Source organism: Astatotilapia calliptera, chromosome 2, assembly GCF_900246225.1.
Source record: "Astatotilapia calliptera chromosome 2, fAstCal1.2, whole genome shotgun sequence".
Lineage (NCBI taxonomy): Eukaryota > Metazoa > Chordata > Actinopteri > Cichliformes > Cichlidae > Astatotilapia > Astatotilapia calliptera.
The window spans coordinates 10,724,778-10,747,492 of record NC_039303.1 but is presented as its reverse complement, the minus strand read 5'-3'; the positions used below and the strand labels follow the sequence as shown (position 1 = coordinate 10,747,492).

General features: G+C 40.5%; 1 protein-coding gene across 1 annotated transcript; it reads right to left on the bottom strand.

Moving 5' to 3' along the window:
- Window positions 1-3,874: 3,874 nt before the first annotated feature.
- Window positions 3,875-22,348, bottom strand: emx3 (empty spiracles homeobox 3). The gene is made up of 3 exons (XM_026184662.1): window positions 21,609-22,348; window positions 11,699-11,883; window positions 3,875-5,895 (listed from the first exon to the last, which is right to left on the bottom strand). The coding sequence occupies exons 1-3, from the start codon at window positions 21,973-21,975 to the stop codon at window positions 5,728-5,730; spliced, it is 720 nt and encodes a 239-aa protein (XP_026040447.1). The 5' UTR covers window positions 21,976-22,348; the 3' UTR covers window positions 3,875-5,727.
- Between the last annotated feature and the right edge of the window lie 367 nt (window positions 22,349-22,715).

Here is a 22,715-nt window from a genome sequence, read left to right as displayed (position 1 = left end):
ATTAACAATGATCTCCAACAGCAATGGCTGAGCAGCTGCCCAACCCATGACAGAGCCTCCACCGTGGCTGCACACTCTCCTGACTGGGATCATTCACAGTGATGCAGCAGTGCAGATGATGGCTGAAAAATCTTACCCCTGGAAGCATTTACACGTCATGTTTACATTCATCGTGTTTCTGACGTGCAGCGTGTCATCCTGTTTTTTTTTTTTTCACAGCAGCAATGATGTCATAGCTTGAAAAAGGAGCAGGACTCCATCAGCCAAGGATGAGCTTCACCCTGTCACAGGTCTGACAGCTGCTCCTACAAAACCATCCAGTCATTCATGTGACCATCAAAGAGTCAGAAAAAAACCTCACAAACATTTTTAAAGCCCTGATCCACAGGAATCTCGTGCCATTGCATTTTTAAAATAGTGCTGGCTAAAAGAAAAGTGAATGTTTCCAAATGATAGAATATGCAACTGCAATATAAACTCACTACTAGTATTAATAAAACATTTCTCCTCAAAGCAAAATACTGTGTTTTAGGTCAGTTGGGTCCATATATATATATATATATATATATATTCCCATTACAGTTATATAATGGACATGGACGTAATGTGTAGACTCTTACATTTTAATTTGAAGGTATCCACATTCAGATTGGATAAAGGGTTTAAGAGTTTCAACTTCTTAACATGTGCCACCCTCTTTTTAAAGGGAAAGTAAAAGTAGTTGGACAATTCAGTCAAAGGTTATTTCATGGGCATTATCAGTTAAACAGATAAAAGACCTGGAGTTGAGGTGTGGTGCTTGCATTTGGAAGATTTTGCTGTGAACAGGCAACATGTGGTGAAAGGAGCTCTTCATGCAGGTAAAACAAACCGTCCTTAAGCTGTGAAAACAGAAAAACCCCATCTGAAAAATTAGGAGTGGCAAAATCTACAGTTTAGTACATCCTGAGAAAGAAAGATAGAACTGGTGAACTCAGCAATGCAAAAAGACCTGGACGACCATGGAAGACGACAGTGGTGGATGATCGCAGAATAATTTCCATTTTGATGAGAAACTGCTTCACAACAGCTGACCAAGTGAACTACACTTTCCAGGAGGTAGGTGTATTGATATATCCAAAAAGAGAAGAGAAGAAGATAAAGAGGAGACTGCATGAAAGAATATACAGAGGGTTCACTGCAAGGTACAAGCCACTCATGAGCCTCAAGAATAGAAAGGCTAGATTGGATTTTAAACCATCTAAAAAGAAGCCAGCACAGTTCTGGGAAAAACCTTCTTTGGGCAGATGAAACCAAGATCAACCTCTACCAGAACCCCGTGTTTGCATGGGTTCTGTCCGGGTACTCCAGCTTTCTCCACAGTCCAAAGACATGGGGTTAGGTTAATTGGTAATTCTAAATTGCCCATGCGTGTGAATGTGAACATCTGTAAAACACAGCAGAGGCAGTGAGATGGCTTCAGCTGCCAGTGGGACACCAGTGTTTATTGATGATGTGACACAGAATGAATTCGGCGGTAATCAGAGATATACTGTCTGATATTTTATAATACAGATGAACAATGACCTAAAGCATTCAGCCAAAGCAAGAAAGTGGAATATTCTTGAATGACCAAATCAGTCACCTGATCTTGACCCAACTGAGCATTTCACTTGTTGAAGACTAAACTTCAGACAGAAAGACCCACAAACAAAAAGTACCTGAAAGCTGCTGGCCAAGCATTAAAAAGGAGGAAACCCAGCATCTGGTGATGTCCATGAGGTCAAGACTTCAGGCTGTCATTGCCAGCAGAGGGTGTTAGAAATTAACATTTTATTTTCAGTTATGTAATTTGTCTAATTACTTTTGAGCCCGTGAAGTGAAGAGAATGTGTTAAAAAATGTTTTAGTTCCTCACATTTTATGAAATGTGTTTGTTCAGCCCACTGAATCAAAGCTGCACTTCAACTGCATCTGAGCTGTTTCATTTAAAATTCATTGTTGTGATGTGCAGAACCAAAATCTGAAAAAAAAGTTGTCTCAGCCCAAGTATTTGTCAGCCTAACTGTATATAATAATCACATGTTTAAATAAATATTTATTTTAAAATAAAAAGAATAATTATTTACAGTACATTAAAGTAGTAAAAGACCAAATAATCCATGTAATAGCACACGTGTAGCAGCAATTACAATAACTAAAATCTATACTACCAAAAAAAACCCAATATTTTGACTATATAAAAATGTGTATAGATATAAATAAATCTATATAAGAACTGTAATGTATACTATTACTGCAGTACACCAAACCTGTCTCTTCATAACTCCTCCCACTCAATCAGTAGTTGAGTGACCACACCTGGCATACAGGTACATCTTAGCCCCTGGAGGTTCTCGTCTATATCACACATTATGATGTCATCTTATGCAACCACCTAAATATTGAATACAGTGACAACCTGACCTGTGCAGGGGACCCAGACTTCTATACAGTCACTCCCATTTTTCATCTTTATTTTAATATAAAATCCATTTTTCCTTCTCAGTTCGGTGACACTCATGTGACCAACAGACCAAACAGAGCTGTAGCAGCTTTTAAGGTCCCATTTTTCAGATTGTTAAAATCTATTTAAATGTTAATAAATATTTGAGCAAACTGTCAACACATGAAGAAAACATTTTAAATTTCGTTCATTTTTATTTATATTTTTTTTCCAAATCTGAACACAGGCAGTACAAAGCTTCTGTCATTTTTTTTCCTTCCCCTTTTCAGAGGAAATGAGTTGTACAGTTAGTGCATTCGATCCTAAACTGATGAAAAAATAGATCTAAGAAGAAGTGCTGCTACATAAGGAGATGATGAGGTAAATCTGTCCAGGAAGAAGAAACCAACAGATGAACTGATGCAGTGAGAGAAACGAACAAACAAACAGTCCACACGTTATTAATATTATTATCATTATGTACACGTCAGATGCATAGAATACTTTCAAATCCTTTTTTTCTTCTTTTTTTCCCCCTTTTTTACATAAATACCTACATTTTTCCCCACAAAGACAAAAACTACCATTAGAATGAAAAGCAAAACAAACTGCTCCGGGATCAGCTGCTTCCTGCGCCGCCGCTCTGGAAAGCTGCCAAAATGTTCCTGCAGGAGTTTGAATCAAACTTTATTTTTCTCATTGTCACCACATCTCTTTAAAATGAGCCTGACATATTTCAAACACGCACCACCAAACATGTTTATGACCTCGTTTGAGTCCTGCTGCCACAAAAACTCACAAAATGTAGATTAATCCTGAACAAGTGCTTCGCTTTTCTTCTGCTTTAGGTGGATAACTACTTCCTGTTTTTGTTTTTTAAATAAAACTAATTTCCAAGTTTCATTGCTTTGTTTTTGTTTTTTTGTTTTTGTTTAGGTAATAACTTGACTTATAACAGAGAAGACTTTAGATCTTAGTCAACATAATGAAATGGATTAATCCACTGCTGAAAATAGTCATTTTGACAATTTCACTATTTCTTGTCTTTTTTTAAATTAAAAAAGAAGACAAGAAATAAATATGTCTTCACACTGTTATTATCTTAGATTCTTCTATACCTAAAATTTTATGTTTTCAATTGACTTTTCCCAACATGAAGACCTAAAAGTGCAGGGATAAAACCTTGTTAAGTTTTGTTCACAGATTTCACACCAGTTAAGTTCATGAATAAATATTTTTTGTGTAACTAAACACCCAAAAATAAGAGTCTGAGTCATTTTTACAAATCTGGATTAATCCACCGCTGAAAATAGTCCCTAAGAATTTACCTTTTCTGCCTGAGGAATTTGCTTTTATAACAATTTTTAGATTGTTTTAATCTAAAGATTTAAAAACTACTGAGGAAAAAATGTATTTTAATCTTCAGTTGATGTTTACATTTTTTTCACAACAGAGCAGAAAGAAAAGTTTGTGGAGTAATATCTAAATGTTTGAATTGGTTTGATAAACCCAGTCAAATGCAGACTCATTCAATTAAACAAAGGTTACCCATCAGTGTGCGTGACCTCCAACTCATTAATGAGTGTTTGTGTCGTGTTGTCAAAGGCTCAGGATAAACTCGGAGCTCAAGCTGATCAGATTTGTTGACAATAAGAAAAACATTTAATATTTGCAGATGTTTAAACTCTGCTCAGGTTTTCCTTCAGGGGGTTACTATAAAAACAGGAGACAACGGTTCGTCCAGCAGGATGTTAGCCTCAGTCTGTGATTACACCCTGTCTGCCGATGCTGGGCACATCTGTTAAACTTCATCTGCAGACACCTGAACGCCTCTCTGCAGACTAAGTTTGTTCCTCAGTCTCCGGTTATCACAAAGATAAAAACCAGGGGTGATGATGAAATGTAAAAATTTTAATGTGTCTTACTTATTTTTATCCCCAGAGCACAAAAAAGCCAAAAACGCCATCTTTTGATGACCCAGATTTACGTCTGAGGGTGTTTCCAGAATCCTCTGAGACTCTCATTTTAAAGGTTTTTTCCATGAGAACATGCGGAATTCGTTTTTGAAAACTGATTTTTAATGACTGACCCGTTATGGGTGTAAATGTGTGACCTTTTTTGGCTCTCAGCCCCGAGTTAAAGTCTGGAATGTAAAGACTGACACAAACCCCTTTAACATGGTATCCCTGCCCTCGTCATCATAAACCCCCTCCTGTCTGCCTCCTGGACGAACCTCGTCTCTCTGCTTTGCCCTCGTTCAGCTTGGTGGATTTCCTCCACCCGAGCGAGCGGCTGCCTTCTGTCGCAGACATACACTCAGAAGCCTTCATCCCGGCAGCGCCTCCTCTCACGTTAGTCTCTTTTTCTTTTTTTTAATTTCAGGACGGCGGCTTCGTTTGGCACCGCCAAGTGTTCAGTCAGCAGCTGTGACCACATTTCTACTTTTTTAGTTTTGCTTCTCAGAAACATCAAAGTTCAACTCTGAAAGGAAAAATGTCCGGGCGCCATCCAGGGAAGTCCGTGAGTCCTTGGAAAGGTAAGCTGTCAGTGTGTGTGTGTGTGTGTGTGTGTGTGTGTGTGTGTGTGTGCGTGCGCGCGCGCGCCATGAGTCCAGATAATATTGTGGTGGAAAAAAAAAAAAAAGCCTTCACAGCGATTAAATATTATTGGGTCTCTAAAATTTTGAAAAACGCAGTGATTTACAGGAAGAAGCGGGACGAGCGAGTTAGCATTTAGTGAACTTCCAAAATAAGATCATGGGGATCGTCCTCAGTCATTCTATCAGATTAAGAATAATTAACTTTGCACCTCAGACACTGAGGGCTGAGGAGGGCTGAGGAGGGCCACTGTCACTGTCCAGGCTCTCGGACATAAGGATGCACTGTGCTCCATTTGAACTGAAGCTGCTTCAGTTTGGTTTTGACATCCGACTGAAAGCTTTGGCGCTTCCGGCCAGTTTATTTTACCTGGATGAAAAATCTCATGTGACTTTAAATCACATTAAAAGTGAACTTATTTACATCCTGGTAAACAATCTGAAAAGCAGATTTGATTGTTCTGATGCTGATATTTCACCTCATGTAAAGAACTGAACTGGAGTGCCTTTCAAAATAAAAGCTGTGTGCCTTATGAGGTGCCTGAACACACCTTAAAGTCCTGCAGGTGTCTTCAAGCTATCCTGACCCAGGGGCAGTTTCTGTGTTTGTGTATGTATGTGTGTGTTTCTGTGTATCAACAGCTTCGTGACGGTGCGATCGCTGCGCTCTAGTCCTCGCTAATGACGTCCACGTCCTCGCCGCTGGCCTGCTGCGTCGCAGCTCTCCAGCGGCTCACGTGCTGGCTGCCCTTCCTCTTCTGCTGAGCTTCAGGAGACTCTTCCTCCAACTTCTGACGCTTGTGCTTCGTCCTGCGGTTCTGAAACCACACCTTCACCTGCACACAGAGACACACGTAGGGCTGAGTACACCTGAATAAAGACATTATTCAATCTGTGGTGCAGGGAGAAAAGATTTCAACTAAAACTAATTTCCGTCTCTTAGACTCGTTTAAGAGCCTCTTTTATTGTTTTAGATTTAATTAAAATTATTCATATTTTATTTCTTGTCCATAAATGTATGAACAACCAGAACAAACCCTACAGCTGGTGTGAAGAAGATCTTTTAGATTTCTGAATTTAAACAGCTCTTCTCTCCGTCACATTTAGTTTGAATTAAACTGACCTCAGTTGTCAGTATAAAGTGAAATAAATATGTACCGTTTATTATTCCCTCGAGGCTTATGCAAGAATCAGACTGAACAGTCCAACCATCTTAAACCTTTAGAAACTGTTTGTGAACTGGATTCTTTTCACACAGAAAAATCTTCACAAAACTGATTTTCTAGATGTTTTACAAACACACAAATGTCCATTTTTTAATGGTTTTCTTTTCTCACATCTAGCTTTAGTTTTTAGTTTTTATCTTCCACGGTGGAGTTATGATCATGCTGTGGGGTTGCTCGTCAGACCCGACAGAGCTGAAATGACGATGGAAGTCCATAAGTGGCACAGAGAACAGCAGAGTATTTAAAGATGGAAGATCATATTCCCAAGAAGACTTGAAGACGTTGAGGTACTGCACAACAAAGTGAAGGTGTGTTTATTCTGCACATGTGACGAGTACACAAGTATTACTTAAATAAACACCCGAGAACTCTGAGAGCTACTCTTTGGAATCCTGTGCTGCCGTCAGTGCTGATGATACACGTGTGCGAGCCTCGCAGTGATTTAAAACCTCTACGCTGGTAAAACACGGCTGTGACACGCAGAACTGTTAAAACTCGTCGAGCTTGCAGCGAGCTCACGTTGCACAATCTGCCGACTGAATCGACAGTAAATCTGGATGGCAGGATACAGATAGACATGATAGAAACACATCGTTCCCCAAGGCCTCGGGTGACACTTTAATAATATCAGATCTTCGAGCTCTCAATGAGAAGGCAGTTAAAGATAGGATTTTCCTGCTGGGTTCTTGCACCACAGGTCACACTCGTCACTCTCAAACTAAATGAAGAGTCAGGAGCTCATTAGTCTCCAGATGAAGCAAAGGAAAGTGATTATCAGGCTCCTCTCAGAGCCTCAGGACTGAAAACAACAAATCTGCCTCAGTTAAACATGACTAACCTGTGTGGGAGAGAGTTGTAGCCCCAGAGTGAGGGGCTGGACTTTAACCAAAGCTGTTATTTAACCAGTCACTCTATCTGTCTTCCATTCCTAAGAATGAGGTGTTGGATACTAACTACCCAAATCAGCTTCTCCAGCAGCACGTCAGCTTTTTCCAGCTCTGTCCGATATCACTTCCATGATCTGAACAACAGGATAACCAAGCTCTTCCTGTTTTTCAGATCATGTTTTCGGAGGTCTTTGGAGGTGCTGGGCTAGATTATATATCCCACCTAGTCCGGGAATATCTCGAGCTTCACCAGCAGGAACTGGAAAATGCCGCTGGAACATCTAGATCCAGAGACAGCACCGTCCAGGTCTGAAAAGTGAAGCCGGTGCAGAGGTGCCTTAACCCTGCTTTCTTTGTGATGGCCACCATGGCCACTTGTTAGACAAATGTTCAGGTTATATAGAAGTCTGCCATGACCTGTGACCTCAGTGAGCACCTTCCTGATGAGTTAATGACCTCAGTCGTTGGTTTGGAGCCTCAGTGAATAAAACATTGCTCATTTTTTAAACTCTAGACGGAGGATGTCCTCACTCTCACATAGATCGACCAATAAACTGCTCCGAGGCTGGATCCTGCAAATGTTAGAGCAGGGCTGTCAAACTCGTTTTACATGGAGGGCAACATACAGCCCACTTTGATCAGTGGACCAGTGAAACTCCCCTTTATTTAACTGTTTCGACACGATAAAGACAAAGAAAGAAATTTGTCAGCAAAATTACAGAAAAAGTTGTGGTAGCTCATCGTCCACGGTCCAATTTTTTGTTTTCAGAAATTTCTACCATAGAAAGTGAAAAGAAAACTTCTCTGTAATTTAATTGTTTGTTGCTTAATTACTTTGTGTGGTATGAATGGCCATGAGGGAGGTTTTTATCAGTAGGAAAAGCTGTAAAAATACAATTAAAAGTTTAATGTCTGCTTGTGCTTGTTTGCAATGAGCAGCAGAACAAACAAGACAAGAATTATAAATTATAATAATAAATGGCTTCAGGCGCACATTCAGGCCACATGCACACATCTCTGCCATTCAAACACACTTTATTTTATGTAATATTGAACACTGGACTGTAAATTTAATCTTTTTCAAGGAAGCCATTTTTTATCCAGTGTTTTCATAAAAGCTTATATGGATTCACTACTAGCAGTGAGAACACACATGAGGTTTGAAACCTTTTGTCCTCCGTGATGGGAAATAACTGAAACTAAAAACGCGTATGACTTCATCCAGATCCTAATTTTATAAATTCTACACTCAGCTTACCAAAACCATTGAAATGCAGCCAGATGCTGCTCATTTTACGTTTTCACCCATCTCTTCACTTTTTCCTGATTTTTTTTTTTTAAATCAGACTCCCCGCCTCTCTGTGTACTTGGCCTGTACCACTATTGTCTGCATGTGATTGGCTGCATGGTTTTCCGTTTCAAAATAAAGTCCCGCCCCTGCCTGCATGGATTCTCTGCAGGGCTGAAGATTTGGCTCCCGCATACTGACAGGCCGAATACAATTACACCGCGGGCCTGATGTGGCCCACGGGCCGGATGTTTGAAACCGCTGTGTTAGACCAACATGCCCTCGAGGTGCTGTCACTGTAAGCGATACTCCTACTGTGGCCCCTCATCGCCCCCCCCCCCCCCCCCCCCCACTGGCCTTCCAGTGATGGCTGTTTAATGATTGAAGCTGATGTTTTGGGAAAGCCCTGAGACGTCCTGCAGGAGCGACTCGATCGTTACTGCAAAGAGCTGTGATTTATGTGCGATTAATAACCGCTGCTGGCTGATTCCCAGCTGATTGATGGATCACTCACTGCCTGTCTTCCTGTCCTCTGCTGTGAAATTAGCTCATAAAAAAAGGTGTGTGAATCACTGGCGTCAGGGCGCATATCACCGCACCGACCCGATGACAAACACTGTTGATCAGCCCTGAGAAAAGGCAGCGGGAGCTGACTAACCGTCGACTCACTCCTCCCCCCGCCATTCCTCCAGGCTGGATCCCAGCCAGCAGCCTGACGCCAGACAGAGCATCATCCTGACGGATGGCAAGGAGCCCGGCGAGCAAGGCACCAACACAGGTAGGGTTACAGGTTCAAATCCCAAACACACACTGTGAGTGTTTTTATTTAAGAGATTCACTCATTCACCTCTTCTTATTCTCACGCTGTATTTTGTATTTTTATTCAGTCTTTGGTTTTTGCCTAAAATATTGTTCTTTATGGGCAGTTTATCCTCATCCATCCACCGATACATCCATTCATCCTCCCACTCATCCATTCATCCTTCCACTCATCCATTCATCCACCCCCTCATCTATTCATTCTTCCACTCATCCATCCATCCATTCATCCACTCATCCATTAATTCACCCACTCATCCATTCATCCACTCATCCATTCATCCATCCACCACTCTTCCATTCATCCACCCAGTCATCCATTCATCCATCCATTCTGAATGAAATCTTTGTTCTCCATTTAGCATTCAAAAAACTCTTTTTTTAAGTTTTTCTTCATTTTTTTTATCCAAAGATGATTTTTTTGGTACCATTTGAGTACTTTATTTAATTGATGCATTCATGCTTTCATCTAAAAGACATTTCTCTGTTTTAGGTCATCCGTTCATAGACAGAGTAGTAAAAAGCACTGATTCTGGACGCTCTGTGGTCCTGGTTTTATTGGACCTTTCCTCTGCGTTTGATATGGTGGATCATAACATTCTTCTACTAAGACTTGAGCATACTGTGGGTATAAGAGTCACTGCCCTTAACTGGTTTAAATCTTATCTCGCTGACAGGTCATTCTTGGTTAATTTGGGGAACTTCTCATCTTGCTTGGTACCTGTACCCTGTGGTGTGCCTCAAGGATCTGTATTAGGCTCTATTCTCTTCTCACTATATCTGCTCCCTCTTGGAGCAATTTTTGAGAAGTATAATATTGCGTTACATTGCTATGCTGATGATATACAGATTTAGTTTGAGATTACTGACGATCTTGCTATGTCTTTTCACTATTTTCGTGAATGCATGCGTGAGGTTAAAGATTGGTTCAAGAGTAATTCTCTTGTCCTGAACGAAAAGAAAACGGAGATCGTGGTGTTCGATAGTAAAATCCCCCGTGACCAATTGTGTGCTGCTCTGATGCCTTTTGCTAGCTCCCCTTCTGATTATGACAGTAATTTGGGCATCTTACTGGATAGCTCGTTTACATTTGACAAGCAAGTGTCTGCTGTTGTGAGGTCTAGTTTTAATCAGCTGCGCCTCATTTCTAAGACTAAGTGCTATATTCCGCATAATGACCTGGAAAAACGTATTCACGTATTCGTGACTTCCAGGTTGGACTACTGCAACTCTCTTTACATTGGCCTTTCCTCCTCCCTTCTCCTTAGATTGCAGACTGTCCAGAACTGTCCAGCACGCCTTTTGACAGCTAGCAGGAAATTTTCTTCCATCACTCCTGTTCTTGCTGGCTTGCACTGGCTGCCAGTTTAATACCGTATTCAATTTAAAATACTACTTTTCACATACAAAATTATCAATAATTTGGCACCGAGCTACGTCAGTGAGCTTCTTAGCTTACACACCCCTGTCAGAGCACTTAGATCTGCTGCCCAACTTCTTCTGGAGCAACCTCGTTCTCGGCTGAAGTCTCGCGGCGACCGTGCGTTTGCTGTAGCTGTCCCGGTCTTATGGAACAATCTTCCTGTTGCTATCAGGGCGTCTGACTCTATGCCATTGTTTAAATCACGGCTGAAGACTTATTTATTTAATCTTGCTTTTCCACCAAGCTAATATTTGGTGTGCGTTGATACATTTTTATCCGTTACGCTTTGTTAACTACTTTTATGTATTATGATTGTCAAGGTTTTATAATTGATATGCCAGGTCCTTTCTCTTTTCCCTCCCATCTCCTTTTTCCTATTTTATTTTTATTTTTATTTTTTTTTCAAACACCTTGGTATACCCTTGGTTTTTAGTGTGCTTTATAAATAAAGTTTATTATTATTATTATTCATTCATTCATGTGTTTTCAGAATTTTCACTGTTTCAATGTTTTTATTTTATTGAGTTCATTAATTTTTTATAAATGGGGGGGGTTGTTTCACTGTAGACTGTTATTATTCACTTGTTCATGCCTCTATTAATCATCCATTCACTAATATTTTAGGTGGAAGATTTAATCTTAACTTTCATTCATTCATATTTTCCAAAAATGTTTTAATTTTGAAGAAACTTATGACTCATGTAAGTGTTTCATTGTTTATTCATCCATTCATTGATCACTTTTCATTCAAATTAGAGTCCAATAGATTCTTTTTTTTTTAAATAATTTGCTTTTGATTCATGTATTCACTCACGTTTTCATGTTTTGACGCTTTTTTACATTTTCATCCATTCATCTCGTTTAAATTCACCCTGCGGTTTTTGAGAAGTTTTTTTTATTCTCCGCTAAACTGTGAAATCATCATTTTCTCTGCTAAATCCGCCTTCTCCTCCCATCATGCCTTGCTCCTCCTGCTCGGTTTCCCATGATGCCTACCTGCGTCTCGGTCAGGCACAGCCCGCTGGCCAGCTGCTTCCTCTCCGCTCCGACCACATAGTGATTTTTCTCAAAGGCTCGCTCAAGGCGGAGCAGCTGCGAAGGCGAGAACGCCGTCCGGATCCGTTTGGGTTTCCTGGAGAATGGACCGTGAAGCAGCAGGTTCTCCGGACTGCTGTCCTCACCTGAACACACACACACACACACACACACACACACACAGAGAGCTGAGTTAGTTTGTAAAAATAAGTTTAGTGTATGTTCAGTGATCCCTGCTGCTCCGACCACTCAGTTTGTCAGTTTTTTCTAATCTTGGATACTTGTGATGTCATTGGGGGGGGGGGGGGGGGGGGCATATCCCCCCTGAGGGAGAGCCAATTAGAGGAAAGCTGGTGTAAGGAGGAGGAGCTCATTCCAGGCAGGATGAAGGGAGAAGCTTGGTCACGGTTCAGTGTGACATAAAGAAGGATTATTTTGAATCGTGAATCATGCAAAGCTGCCCTCTTTGACTGGAAGTCTGAATACACACAAACACTCACAAACGTTTTATTTTCTGATTAAAATACCCCAAGCGGAGCCTGCAGGCTCATAGCTGGACTGTTTGTGGCCTTAAAGGCAAAATCCAGGGCACAGCAGGCTGTGAAATTACTAACTCATCTGGAGATCAGTGGGAATCATTTCAGGCTACTGCGTGACTCACCAACATTTTTATGTTGACTCTCTTTCACCAAATTCTGCTCTCAGATCTTCATTTTATTTCATGACATGAAAAGTGTAGTGCTGCATTAATAGATGACAACTACATTGGTGACATTTTGGAGTAAGTGGCTTGAATTACTTTTTACAAGCAGTAAGCAGGCAAAGTGATCAATTACTCCTGAAATAGTAAAGTCTAATGTGGGATTTTTTTTCTGGGTAGCAATCGCACACTGATCCTCACAGAGACAGGAATGTGCAGCAGCACAGCTCATCATTGTTATAGCACGGTGTGTGTGTGTGTGTGTGTGTGTGTGTGTGTGTGTGTGTGTGTGTGTGTGTGTGTGTGTGTGTGTGTGTGTGTGTGTGTGTGTGTGTTTGCTCTGGCTAATCTGAACAAACACCTCGTCTGTTTGACATTTGCATCTGGATGTGCAGCTTGACCACAGCCTGCACCTTCAAACTTTCCCAGTTGAATCCCGCGAATGACGTTTTGTGTTTCATTTTTTCTGAAATGTTAATTTTAAATATACAAATGAAGCTTTATCTGCTGAAATCGCCACTCATTTGGATGATTTTCCAGAACAGAAATCTGAATATCGCTTCCGTTTTCTCTTTAATTTGCGCCCAGGTAAATGTCAGAGGTCTGGATATCATTTATAAGTTTATACAGGAGTTTGTGGGACTAAAATCTATAAACCAGGAAATGAAAAGTGAACATGTGGCAGGATTTAAACTGGGAAATTATTTCGCTGCTTTAGTCCAAAACAGAAGCAGCTTTTATAGACAAATGTCACAAAGAGCTTCACGGAAATGCAAAGCAGCAAAATCTGGAGCCCAAAGAAAAAATGCGAGATTAGATAAAATAAGGCAGGAATTTGAAAATGAGGGGAAACAAACATTAAAACACAGGCGACGGACACGTCTGGGCATCAGCAAGCACACCTGCCGTGCTCGTTTAAGTAGGACCTGTGGACGAGCGGAGGCCTAAAGAAAACTACAGATGTGGGCCACATCTGGGTCAGAACTGCCAACTTTCAGGTTACTTTGGTCCTAAATGACGGTGTTGTGAGAACAAGTAGTCAAGTTTCGGGAGCATATGTGATTACTTTTTCTATTAAAGCTTTAAAAATGAAATAAAAAATGTTTTGGGTGTTGGTTTTGGTCAGAGATAAAAAAATAAATTAAAAAAACCCCTCAAACATCTTTCATGTTTTAAAATTCGATTTTCAAAAAACTCCCAGAGCTCGGTCTTCGGGATGTTTGAGGGTAAATGTCTGCTGCCACAGCTGTGAGCCTGGAGCTCAGGGATGCACAGAACGACAGACGCTTCAAGTCCCTGAAATATTTGGAGGTCTGTAGACTTTAATTTCTAGTTTCTCGTAAACAACGTACAGCTTATTCTTTAAAACCAGCTGAAGGCTTTCACACAGATTAAACCCAGGTATGACACCATGCACCAAATTCAGATCAACTGTTTTAGAAACAGCAGGTTTCGGTTCTCCTTCATCTTCCTGATGTGAATGTTTGACATTCATAGAGCCACAGGATCAGATATTTACTTTACAACACATGAAGGACCGAGGTCAGCACGTTTTCTACATAATGCAATTTAAAAACAGTCCCTAAGATTTTTTTTTAGAGATGCTAGAAAATCATCTAAAAATGACAGCAGGGAGCTGAAACTGTCCGCCTTTGTCTTTACGTCAGATCCTTCCAGCTGTCAGGCAAACTCAGTGCAAACTTCCTGTCTTCACTCAACCTGCAAACATCCGTCAGACCACCAGCAGGTCACCAGTGTCAGGGTGGATTTTACCCACGTTCCTAAAAGGCGTTCGTTCCCGTTATCAGATTTAGATCCTTAGCAACAGCAAACAGGTAAAAAATCTAAATTTCAGTGTGACTCTAACGTGGATGTGAAAATGTGCCGCTCGTGTCAGTTCTCAGTTATAGAGGTCATGGCAGACTTGAGAGGCTGAAAAGAAAACGACTGGACTTCTGTAAGTGTCTGAAGACGTTTCCGCTCACATCCAAGAGGCTTCTTCAGGTCTACAAACAAACGCTGGAGAGGTGACGACAGATAACAGCGGGTCAAAGAGGACGATGCCACCTTGAGTTTAAACAAACTCTCCGCCGTCTGTTTTGGACTTTGAGGTGACTGTTGCTGTGATTTGGCGCTGCATAAAGGAAACTGAACTGAATTGCATAGATTTGAGGTGAAACGTCCATATTTCCAATCACCGTCAGGAGACGTTCGCCAGTTCAAATCCTGAACAAAGAGACGAATGTGCTGCTGACCAACGAAGAACGTGAGGCGAACGGTTGAGTTTTAGAAAAAGCATCAGTTTAAAGCTTTGAATGAATATTTTTCTTTCTCTGAACAAAACGGGACGTCTGAAGACGACGGCCGGGACTCATTTTTGACCGGGTCACATCTTCTTTTGTGCAAATCTGAGAAACTGGCCGAACAGAAGCGAGTTCAGTTTCAGACGTCAGCCACAGAAATGTAAATTAGCTACGTGAAACGAAGATGATGAAGTTAATTTTCCAGCTAACACGCGCTTAAATCTGATCTGCGGTCAGATTTTACTGCGGTGAATCATCGTTTTACCGATCACAGGCTGAAAACGAGACGCTCATTTGTTTATGAGACGCGCGCGGTGAAAGAAATCTGAGCGAGAGCGTCGCCGCCGCTTCTCTTTGTGTGACTCGTTTTCTGACCGTTTATTAAAATCGCACGGAAATATCTTTCTTAATATTTTACATAAAAACAAATCCGACTTCTGCCCGAGGACGATGTGCGTTACGCAAAAACGGTGGCAGCTTCGTGGAGGCGAGGAGGACAATTGACGACACGTTCTCACGCCTTTTATCCCACCTTAGCGTCTCTAAAGCGACATTCATATGCAAACGCGGACTCGGGTGGCGTGACTCATGGCCGCCTCGCCTTGCAAATAGTTCTGTTGAGTATCAAATGATGTTTTAATGTAACAACAGTGAGATTTTCAGGCAGGTCAAAGGTCGCGAAGCTCCGAGGCGGCAGCTTCATGGCGGGAAAAATCAGCGGCGAGCGCACTGGAAAGGTTGAAACACAAGAAGAAGAACGTGTTAGTCGGTTGGCAGGATTTAAATTTTTAAATTTCAATTTTTAACAAATAATAAAAGTCCGTTTATGAATTTTACTCTAAAATAAAATAAAAACGTGACATCGAAACGTCCGAACTTCATGAACATTTCTGAAAACAGAAATGACACAACTTCATCCTCTTCAAAGGTCCAGAGAGAACAAGGAGAAGTTTAGGCGTCAGCGACATTTCAGTATAAAGACTTGACCCACGCGTTTCAGCGGGCGGCCTTCATCAGGTCAGTTTCACGTCTCTCAGCTGCATCTACGTCACACGAGCGACACGTTGACCATTAAGAGAAAAAATGAACTGTGAGTCCTTCATTAAACAACCAACCTCCTAATGTACTGCACAAAAAGCTGATAAAAATGGGAAATTCAGGAAAAAGTAGATCATGTTAAGCTTTGAGAATAATTTATAACCTCCAGATCAAAAGTTAAAAACCCAGCAGAAAAGGCGCCACATGAAAAGATCGTTTAGTCCTTTTTTCACAATGAAGCTCCATAAACATCTGGAACAGCTAGCAGAGGTAAAGCGTGACCGACTCGAGCTCAAATGTAACGTCCCCGTGTAAAAACACAGGTTTCAGAAAAACATGGTTTCAGATTCCAGACTAAAAGCTTCTGCTTGTTTCTTTTGTTTCCCGCCTCCACCTGAAGTTTCATACTCTGCAGTGGAATCAGGGCGAACGCCGCCGTCTCCACCACATACACCACACACAATTTACAGTCGGGCTGTCCCCGTCACGCGTGAGAGTCCGAGGGAAGGCGAGCGAGTAGAACAAAGACAAGCAGCTGAAGGCTGGAAAACAGCCCAGAAACACCAGCAAAACACAAAAATACGACAAAGTCAGCGCCTGCAGACTCACTGCGGTTTGTTTGTTTTTTTTAATTGTTTGTTTGAGTTTTTATCAGTTTCAGTGTTACCTTGATTTGCCTTGCAAAGCTCTTCACCCGTTTACGCACAAAGACTAAAACTGAACACATTACCCTACACTTTATTATTTATTTATTAGCTTTTTATTTAAGCATAGAATGCAGTTATGTTACTTTTATTTTTTTAACCTGTTACCTGAAATATTTTTATCACCTAGTTGTAGTTTTACTTTCATTGCACTAACCCTGACTGGGAAAAGATACGCTCCAATAAATGTTCAGATAAATAAACGAGGAAATGTGAAATTATTATATTAAACACGATTATTTCATAGAGAACTAGAGAAGTCCAGGAGTTTGTGACGTCAAATAAACTGTAAAATCTTCTAAAATGTAGAAAACACTGTGCACACATTCATGTTCTGTTTAAAATTTCTGTCAGATGTGAAGAAGAACATTTAATTAGGTCACTTCCGAAAAGAAAAGACACAAAATCAGCCAGAAACCTGAACTCCGACACTGAATCGCACATCTGGAGGAGGCTGAATAGCTTCACATAAATAAAGAAGCGCGCCCACAGCAAGACTGAAGCTAACGCACCCTCAAAAACACCATCATCATCAGCTTCACGCAGCAGAACCAACACCTGCAGCCTCGCTGGGGGGTTTTCACCTCCGAGAGGGAGAGAAGCAGGTCATGTGACCGGTCCGGTCTGTCAGCAGGATTATTCAAACTTTCATGATTTCAGTCAAACAGGTTTACATGAAAAGTTTCTCTGGAGCTGAGAGACAGGATGAAACTGGTGAACTGTCGCTCATCAAACTGAAGTAAGAACAACTAAAGACGCCCGTGAGGGTCGTCTTTAATGACACCTGCGTGGTTTGTAGAAAAGCTTAAAGAGACTGCAGCTAAACATCCAAACTGGAGCTCAAGACGAAGCCTCGAGCTAAAAACTTAGCTTACAGTGACAAAGAAATGTAAAACAACTTCTCTTTGTTTTTGAGATCAATTTTAATGTCCCTTGGTGAGCTCCATCGATCGTGAATCATTACAATCAATTATCGGCTGAAGTTTCTGAAAAAAATAAATAGACGATTTTCTGGCTGAACTTAAATAATAGTTCATTAAAAAAAATCAGAGCATCCATCTCCAGCAGTTTCATATTTCAGCTTGAAAAAACAAAGTATTTTTGTGGGCTGATGATTATTTTGTCAGTTAAGTCTTTTTAAGCCTTTAGATGTGTGAATATAAATGTCTGATTAATGATGATTAAAGTGCTTCAGGAAGCAGGAAACATGTCACGGGTATGTCACATCTGCACATCTGCACTGAAACAGATGCTGAACATCACCAGAGTTCAGGTTTTAGTCTGTAATAAACAGGAAATGGGTCATGGCACACGCCGCCATGTTTGAAGGTTAACGGTCTTTAAAACGCAGATTTCACTTTTCTGAGAATAAATAAATAAAAAATGAGCAGTACGGCGACCCATACTGCTCATTTCCATAATCCTCCAGTATCTCAGCCTGGGCCTCTCAGTTCATCCTCAGTCTGACAAAAGCAGTTTTAGCTCCTCCCCCTTTTAATACAACCTTCTTCTGATTGGCTGCCGTTACCAAACAGAAGGCCTGAGCAAAAACAACAAAAGGAATCATAGAAGAACCAAAAACTGATGGTTCACAGGCGCTCACAGACAATCAGCAGAAGTATTAAGAAATGTAAAAATAAATAAATAACCTGACTCGTTTGATTTTTGGGTTTTTTCCAAACACGTCGACTTAGTTTCATCTTATTGTAAAGTTACGTCAGGCAAAGAGTCGAAAACACGATCGCAGAGGGACACAAAACGAAAAACTCAAAACAACTTAAGATCTGCAACAAAGGAAACAACCACAAAAACTCTAAACTACACAAAAATACAAAAACTGCCACAAGGAGTCACAAAGAACCAGAGCAGAACTCAACAGGACTAAAGATTACAACAAAAAGATTCAAACTCTCAAAGAGTAGATAAACGGCGGGCAGGAGCGAGAAAACAACGCTTCGAACTACAACCAAAAATAAATTTATGAAAGAGTTTCTGCTCGATTTTGATGAAATGCAGAAATGTGATGAGCCAGAAATCAAAAATCTGTTTGGACGGAAAAAAAGGAAGTTTGAGCTGAAGCATGTGTGTGTGTGTGTGTGTGTGTGTGTGTGTGTGTGTGTGTGTGTGTGTGTGTGTGTGTGTGTGTGTGTGTGTGTGTGTGTGTGCCGGGGGGGAGGTTAATCAGTTCACCTGAGGGAAAGGTAACTCTGCAGTTTAACTCTATTTACACTCTCTCTCTCTCACACACACACACACACACGTGTTGCCACAAATGTTCATTATATCGATCCGCTGCTGAAAATAATCCCAAAGCTGCGGTCCTTTTGAACTTGAAGTGTTTGGGATGTTTATTTTTGTTTCAAATCCGAAGATGTACTAAGCTGAAGGACACATCTGGATCAGAAAAAATATTTTCTCTCTCTGGGCAGTGAATTCTGAAAATGCTGATTTATAACTGAGAAAAAATAGAATTTACATTTTGGTGATTAATTGATTAACTTGGGCAAAAAAAGGTTAAACAAATTACCAAAACTTCCTTGGAATGTTTAAAACTCTAAAAATATTAATTCAATTGAAAATAAAAATAACAGTCATAGAAGAAAAGCAGCAGATTATCTTGTTTTAATCACTGAACTCTGAAAAGATTTATTTTTGTTTACCTTTGGTTGAAAATTTACAAAAGGGTTTAAAGCAAAATGTATTTTTTCCTTAAGTCCCCACAATTACGTAGATATTTAATTGTATAATTTAAAAAAAATAGTATGGATAAAATGTTTCCTCTCATAAATCAGCTGTAAACTGAAGCTGAAACAGAGATTTCTGAGTCTCTTCTTTAAAAATGATGACTGGATCCAGTCGTGAATGTAAATAAAGTTGTTGTAATGGGACTGAAAAAACAAAAACAGGCTACAGAAATCTTACAAATATTCCTAACATAGATAACTGTATAAATAAATGTGTAGATATCACAAAGCGGGCTAACACTTAGGTTTTTATTTGACACAATCTGAGTTTACTTTATGGTTTCAATTTTTTCTCATAAATTATATATATATTTTTAACAGCAGTGATTCATAAAAACGTTGAGACGTGATGTCACGGAGAAACTGGATTTAAGAGTTAAACCGAGAGACGACAACGTTAGTGAAACTTCTGTGAAACCTGTGAACCAAACATGACCGAGCTGCAGCTCAGCTCAGGTTCAGCCTGTCAGGTGAATCTCGCCTGTTCAGTGTTAGGATTATTTATTTATTTATTTATTTATTTATTTGAGTTTGTGAGCTAACATGCATGTGTGTTTTTGGTTATTTTCCAAAAACCCTATTATTTTAATTTCTTTTATTTAATAAAATTGTTTTGTTTCATATTTGAACTGATTCTCAACAACTGTTTTTCCCCTGTTTGTTTTCACACTTTTATTCCAGGCTTTAAAATTTTACTTTTTTTGTGTTTTCTGTTAACTAACCTGAAGAAATTTGCTTTTTTTGCTTTTAATGAAAAAAAATGTAATGTTACAAACATAACCAGATCAAATAAAATTGTTTTTTTAAATTGTGAGACAAATTCATTTACACAACATTTTGATTTTTTTAAATGATTTCATTAGACGTTTTATGACTGCCAATAACTGAGTTTATCAATTTTGTATTCTTTGTTTAGTGTATGTTACATATGTTTAGCTAATATACAAAATGTTTGTTTTATTTACTATTTTCCTTTTCTTTTTCATTTATTTTATTTCTCGAGTAGCATGATTAAATAAGATTTTTTGTTTTGTTTCTTGTTTTATGGTTAATGGAAATAAAAAAGACAAAAAATGAATTAAAAAAATATTATTGTTTTATTTTTGTCCTGTTATGGCCATCTTCTTCATATTATTATTATTATTATTATTATTATTATTATTGTTATTATTATTGTTGTTGTTATTATTATTATTATTAGACACCTGACCCATTTATATGGCTTCACTGAATAAATTAGTTAAATAAATGTCCGTGTTTAGGATAGAAAAACATTTCGTTACTTGAGCTGATCAGATTTTTTTATTGATATTTTAAAAATTTCTGCGGCCTGATTTTAGCTGCTGCGCTTTTTCCGATCACCAATCAAAGAGCAGCTCCCAATAATCAATTTCTTTAAAAAAAAAAAAAAAAAAGTTTCCTGAAAAACGAAATGACTCTTTAAACGAGACTCTGAATATTTAGTTCACAAAGGAAATTGTGGGGGGGTTTTTTTATCTCTTTTTGTTGTTGTTTTGATTTGTTTTGTTTTTAGAAAAGTTGAAAGTTTGGATCCATAATCACCTTCATCAATAACACATAAATCACCTGAGCATAAAACGGTGACATGTTGCCGCTTTAATCGGCGCGCGTCGATCTCACCTAAGCTTTAAAATTAAAAAGTTTTTGTCTGCGGGAAAAAATGAAAAAAAATGAGAAAAGTTTGGAGGAGCAAAAAATTCAACATCGTTAAAAAACAGAAAAACCGACAGAAAGACGAGATTAACGCAGATAATTAAATAATAACATTATTGATATTACAGGTGGGAGTTTCATACTTACACAGGAGCAAATTCTGATTTATAGTGTGTGTGTGTGTGTGTGTGTGTGTGTGTGTGTGTGTGTGTGTGTGTGTGTGTGTGTGTGTGTGAGGGGAAACAGTGAAAGTTCATCGATACTTTTTTGGTTTTTAGAGTCTGGAAAACATCCAAATGACATCAAATTATTGTGTGTGTTATTCTGAACTCTGACAGTGACTCAGTCTGTTACTACAAAATCCTGTTAGCTCTGAATCTGCAGAGTGCAGAGTATTTCTTTCTCAACCCAAACTGAAATTAAACCAATCAAAACTACCGTTTAAAATAATAATAATAATAATAATAATAATAATACCAGAGAACAATTAAATGTCAAACTAAGAGGAAGACTCAGAGAGTTTGGTGCGCTCTCTGCTCACTGAACCCGTTTATTTTAAGACAGCGCACGCGCTCACGTTAGAGAAAAGACCCACGGAGTGTGGAGAGACCGGGTGTGACCCCAAAAGAGCCTGGAAGCGTTTAAAACGCGACAGAAACCACGGGAGTAAGTGCGAGGGTCCCGCCACCCTTCCTCCTCCCGGCTTACCTTGGAAGCGGTGTCCCAGGTACCGGCTCCGCAGCACCCACGGGTAGAAGCTGAGCGCGTCCCGGTGCTGCGGGCTGAAGAAGCTCTGCGGGGGGATCTGCAGCGGGTGCAGCGGCAGCCCGCCGGGGCCCTGTGCGTGTGTGCCGGGCTCCTGCAGCACCATGTCCGGGAACAAAGTCCTCCCGTTGCTCCCCTGGAAGCAGGAGCCGAACACTCCGGCGGCAGCGGCCGGGTGCAGGGAGTCCGGGAAGCGCAGCGCCGTGGGCCGGATGGGCTCCTCCCCGGAGCCGCCGCCGTGATTGCTTCCGTCCTTCCCGACCAGAGACTCGATGGTGAAGCACTTCTTGTTTCCGCCGTGCTGGAACATCGTGAGCACCGCTGCAGACCGAGCGCTCAACTCTTCAACGACCCGCCGTCCAGTCAGTCCAGGTCCGCGGACTCGGGGAGCTCACACTCCCACTCCCCCCATGGTGACTCTCCGCTGTGCGTAAAAGCGCAAATCCGGACACTCCGCACCGGGAAGGGGCCGAAGTTTCCTCTCACCTGTGCCCGGGGTGGGCTCCGCTGTCGGGGTGATAGTGCTCAGAGGCTCAGAGGCTCCGGGTGATCCTCGGCCGCGTGTCCTCCTGCCTCGTGCCGCCGCGCGCTGATGTGTGAGTCGAGCCGGGAGTGTCAGTCAGTCAGGAGCCTCGGCACTGATACCTGCCCTCTCTGCCAGAGGTGTGCGCCGAGCATGCGCACAGGCAGCCGCCCCGACAGCCATTTTGTTGATGGAGAGGATGACGGTGAGGAGGAGGAGGAATGTTAAAGGTGATGATGATAATGACTGACAGTGATGAAGAGGATGATTAAGAGGAGGATGATGATGAGAGTGATGAGGTCATAGCAGAGATGATTAATATGAGCTGTCTAATTAAAAATCATCATCTGGTTATCTTCTAATGTTCGTTTAGTGAGAGGGAAATGTGCTTAAAGAAATTTATTTATCGTGGAAATGTGACAAACAGTTGACCCCGGTGTGTGTGGGCGGATTAAGAGACAGTTTGCGCATCTTAGTAATTATTTTTAATTTTTGAAGCAAACAAAAAGAAAAAAAACGAATAAATA

What these genes read in the sequence shown, in the direction of transcription:
- emx3 (XM_026184662.1), bottom strand. Translation starts at nt 21,975, where the DNA reads ATGTTCCAGCACGGCGGAAACAAGAAGTGCTTCACCATCGAGTCTCTG. An exon ending in CCTGGGACACCGCTTCCAAG is followed by an intron (nt 11,884 to 21,608) that starts GTAAGCCGGGAG and finishes GTGTGTGTTCAG; the next exon opens with GTGAGGACAGCAGTCCGGAG. An exon ending in TGTGCCTGACCGAGACGCAG is followed by an intron (nt 5,896 to 11,698) that starts GTAGGCATCATG and finishes CTCTGTGTGCAG; the next exon opens with GTGAAGGTGTGGTTTCAGAA.